The 4,859-nt window shown below is 52.1% G+C and overlaps 1 protein-coding gene across 1 annotated transcript in view; it reads left to right on the forward strand.

Annotated features, from left to right (window-relative positions):
* Window positions 1-397, forward strand: part of AOC1 (amine oxidase, copper containing 1) — a 3,208-nt gene extending 2,811 nt beyond the window's left edge. Inside the window, exon 2 of the mRNA XM_011385213.1 lies at window positions 128-397. Within this exon, the coding sequence (XP_011383515.1) occupies window positions 128-397 (270 nt within the window). The remainder of the gene's footprint in view (window positions 1-127) is intronic.
* The last annotated feature ends 4,462 nt before the right edge of the window (window positions 398-4,859 follow it).

Raw genomic sequence — 4,859 nt, forward strand, 5'->3', positions numbered from 1 at the left:
GCTTGCTGTGTGGACCACCAGCCCGGTGGTCATCAGATCTGTTCATTCCTTAAAAACGAGGCTCCAGGGGGTCACCCGCCCGTCTCCTCTGAGCCCCCTCAGCACTGCCCACCCCTCTCTCCCACAGGACTTGGTGGCCTGGGTGACAGTGGGCTTCTTGCACATCCCCCACTCAGAGGACATCCCCAACACGGCCACGCCGGGAAACTCCGTGGGCTTCCTGCTCCGACCCTTCAACTTCTTCCCAGAGGACCCGTCCCTGGCGTCCAGAGACACGGTGATCGTGTGGCCTCGGGATAACGGCTCCAATTACGTCCAGCGCTGGATTCCTGAGGAGGACGGGGACTGCTTGATGCCCCGCCCCTTTAGCTACAATGGGACCTACGGGCCCGTGTGAAGGGTCCCTTGCCCCCAGCGAGCTCCTACCCAGACCTCTGAACTCCCACCCCCACCCCGGGGCGGATAATAAACCCCTCAGGGCTTAGCTCCCAGTGCTGCTTCTTGTGGGGGGAGGCAGGGCTGGCGAGGCCACACACCAGGCCATGAGTGTAGGACACACACCAATGAGAAAGCACATGACCTTGGCCTCGCACCTCGGCCTACTCCGCCCCAGAAAAGACCTCTGTGACGAAGCAACGGCACCCACCTGAACACCAGATTGACCTCTTGGGTCGATTTTAAAAATCTGAGGCTGACAGCTCCCACTTGGGAGTCTGTGGGGGAATCCCCAGGTCGCTGATGGGCACGCAAGCCCAGGAAGGCACCGTGGAAAAATCTAGCAAAGTTGCCAACACCTTTACCCTTTGACACCCTGATCCAATTTGTAGGGATTTACCCCAGAGCTCTACCTACCCGCACAGAAAACCAGACACCTGCAGCGACTTGCTGTGGTGCTGTTTCTAACACCAAAAGTCTGGGAACAACCCAAACGCACACCTGTAGGACAGATCCTAGACCTGCAACTCTGAATAAACTGGGACACATCCGCACGGTGCAATTCTAGGTGATCGTAAAAGAAATGAATGGAAGAGGACGTTCTCTGTGCTGACAGGAAAACCGCTCGGGATACACTAAGGAAGAAAAGAAAGTTAGGATGGGACGATATATATATTTATTTATCAATATATACATTTACCTTCATTTATAAAAACCCTAGAAAGACACAAAAGATACTAATAAAATCGGTCGCATTGTCTTAGTCTCTTCCAGCGGCTGTAACAAAGTACCACACACTGGGTGGCTGAAAAACAGAAGTTTATTGTCACCGTTCTGGAAGCCAGAGGTCCAAGGTCGGGGTGCCATCTTCCGGGTCATAGACATCTGAAATGTGGCTGTGTCCTCATATGTCTGAGGGGCGAGGGATCTGTCTGGACCCTTATAAGGGCGTTAATCCTGAGGTGGAGGGTGGAGGGTGGAGGCTCCGCCCTCGTAACATAAGCCCCTCCCAAAGCCCCGCCTCCGACTACCAGCCCAGTCTGTCTTTTCATTGTCAGATCCTGTGCTGCCCTTCATGGGCACTCGGCTGTGTGTGTTGAGTGACTGAGTGACCGACAGCTTAGGGCATGCAAATTCCAAATTACATCTTCTCCTCATACCCTCCCTCAGCCCACCTTGTCGGTGTTTGTCCCTTCGCTTTAATCGTGACTTCGGCCATTCCCTTGGCAAGACAGCGCCGCCTCCCCGCCTAATGAGATGGCAAGAGAACCTGAGCCTCGTCCTTGAGAGAGCAGCCCCCCCAAACCCCAGAGACTGCGCTTTCCTCTCTCACGAGCTCCGGGTCCCTGGCGATCCTCACAGGTGACCACTTTCCAACCCCCTCCCCTCTATCCCTGGCGTCTGCCTCCCAGCATGTCTCTCGTTGCTCCTCCTTGCTGTAAGCGTGATGCACGCCCCAGAGCGTGACGGACCAAGGAAACAAAGGTGAAGAAGATACAGCCCCATCCTTGAGACGTCCATGGTCAGGCAGGGGAGACAGGCCACCGAGACTGTGCACTGCAGCCTCAGGGGGCTACGCTGCAGCCCTCAGATGGTCGTCTTGTTTTAAAGACCAGAAGTCTGGTCTGACCCTAGGCCTGCAAGTGGCCCCAAGTAATGTCATCCCAGCGTGGCCTTTGTGAACACGTTCGCCACCAGTTCGTGTGTCACCCAGCATTCTCGAGTGTGCAGCATCCAGCGGGGGGAAGGTGGCCCCATCGTCAGGCCCCCTCAGGTGGGAGGATGGAGAACAGAGCGTGTCCCCACCCAAGCCTCTGCCCTGACTCAAGATGGGGAGGCTCCGGGACGCTCATGACCAGCCTGCCTGATCCTCTAAAACATAGGTGCCCCCGAGAAGCCCCACATCCAGTCAGAGGGTCCGGCCCACCCAGCCGGCCAAGGGACCAGAACTTCCTGACAGTGACTTCCCAGCTGGGCCTAAAGTTGCCATAAAGAGAACAAGGGTGCCATGGCCGGAGGAGCCAGCAAGGAGGGCACCAAACACAAAACCCTAGGGTTCTCGTTGGTTCGCCAAGACCATGCTGGTGGCCCTTCCCTTCACCTCCGTGCTGCCCTGTGGACCGCGTCTCTACTGCCAGCCCCTCTGCCTCTGGGGCCCTCAAACCTTCCCCCTCGCCTTACGCACCCTCCAGAACCAGCCAGCTGTCCTTTCTAACATGTCACAGCTCTCAGCTTATCCCCAGCCCAGCCGCCTGGCCTGCTGGGGACTACTGTCCACCAGCCCCGGCAACAGAATTTGTGGGCCCCAAATGAAAATGCAGGCTCCTGGCTCAAAAGTTAAGAATTTCAAGACGCTGATGACAGAGAGTTAAACTGAGCGCAGAGCCCCCCAGAAAAGGCCACATGCCCACGTGGCCAGTCCCTGTGCCTGCACCCACAGTTCACCCCGGCCATTCCCCAGAGCGGCAGGCTGCTTCCTGGGCTGTTTTAGCAGTGACGTAACATGTGATCTTCAAAGCATTTCCGCCTTTCTAAAGGAAATAAATATGTATTAAGTCACTATGCCCGTCGCCATACTATTTCAACGGAACCGAAGCTTATGCAAAACGTAGCAATGACACACTTCACCCTAAGTTACCATGGGAGTGAACTTTTTTTGCTAAAAAGACATGACTAGGTTAAGGTTTTTCTCAAGAGGAGGTTCCTCAGGGACTAATCCTAAACTCCGAGCCAGCGACAGCACATATATTAATCGTCTCATTAATCTCGCCTCTTAAATTTGCTCTGCTCTTCCGGTCAGGGCGAGATGTTTGTAATTCGTCCCCGCACGTGTGATAAGTGACCTGCTCTTCCGCACTGCGTGATCCTCCGTCCTGGAGCCACTTGCAAATCCACATACATTCCTCTCACATTTCTAATACATATTTTTAAAAGATGGATAAAACTAAACATGACCAGCAATCACACTCTTGGGCATTTAGCAAACTGACGGTCACACAGAGGCCTGTACGCTGACGTTCACGGCAGATTTATTCATAATAGCGGACAGGAAACGACCCAAATGTCTCTCAGCGGAGAAGCCATTGAACAAGCTCTGGTACGAGCGAGCACCAGTCAGCAGTGAAAAGGAACAGACAGCCGAGACAGGCAACAGCCCGCGTGGACCGCAACAAGCATCACGCTTAGTGCGGAGAAGAAGTCGGTCGCAAACGATAACATCCAGGATGAGTTCATTCAGACGGCGGGAGTGAAGTGGGGGGTGTGAACGGGAGAGGCAGGTGATGGGGCGATTCTTGATCTTGAATGCAGTGGTGGTCACACAAGTCTACACCGCAGATTACATGGTGGAAACTGAGCAACTTCTGTAGTCGAGTTAACGGTAGTGTACCAATGTCAAGGTGCTGGTTGTGATGTCGTACCACAGCTACATAAGATGTTCCCATTGGGGAAATCGGGGCGAGGGGTCTTTGGACTCTTGGTGCTACTTCTGCTATCCATAGCGAGTTTATAATTATTTCAAAATAAAAGCCTTTGAAAAAATATACACATACGAAGCCTCATGCATAGGATAGTAAAACTCGTGTTTCTTTTCCAGGCTCCTTATGCACTTATCCATAAAGTGTTTGAAAAAGGTACCAAACTCACAGAAATAGAGGATAGAGTGGTGGTTGCCAGCGGGGGCGGGGGTGGGGTGGGGGTAGGGTTCGGGGAGTGGGGTGGCGTGGAGGTTGGAAAAATAGGCAAAGGGAGTCGAAAGGCACAAACTTCCAGTTATGAGATGGACGAGTTCCGGGGAAGTGCCCTGCAGCATGGTGACTGCAGCTAACAACACTGTATTACATATTTGAAAGTTGCTAGGGGGGTAAATCTTAAAAGGTCCTATCACAAGGAAAAAAATGTAACTGTGTGAGGAGGTGGATATTAACTAAACTTATTGTGGTGATCGCTTTGCAATATATACATGTCTTGAATCATCACGTCATACACCTAAAACGAATACAATGTTGTATGTCAGTTACATCTCAATAAAACTGGGGGAAATTAACACTTAAAAAAGAAAGAAATTAACACTTAGAAATGAACAAATCTTGCTGGGGACACTGCACCAACTTTCAACTTCCAAATTCAAGAGCCGGATCATAAGAACAAAACACTGCATCTAAGTCATCCAGCAATGACTATTTTACTAAAAATAACAAAGACCATGCAGAAGGAAAGAGAAAAAAGCATTATTAAAATCTCAGGCATCAAATAACCATATCTTATAAGAACACATAGAAATTCAAAGGTATGTGTCAAATTTAAAAAGGAGGCTCAGACTGTTCCTATGCTTGTTTCCTCATCGTCCCCGTGCCCTGCCCTAACCGGGGCTTTCCTGGCCCGGCCCGGCCCGCCCCGAAGACCGAAGACCGACTGGGTCCCGG

This window comes from Pteropus vampyrus, unplaced genomic scaffold, assembly GCF_000151845.1.
Source record: "Pteropus vampyrus isolate Shadow unplaced genomic scaffold, Pvam_2.0 Scaffold672, whole genome shotgun sequence".
NCBI lineage: Eukaryota > Metazoa > Chordata > Mammalia > Chiroptera > Pteropodidae > Pteropus > Pteropus vampyrus.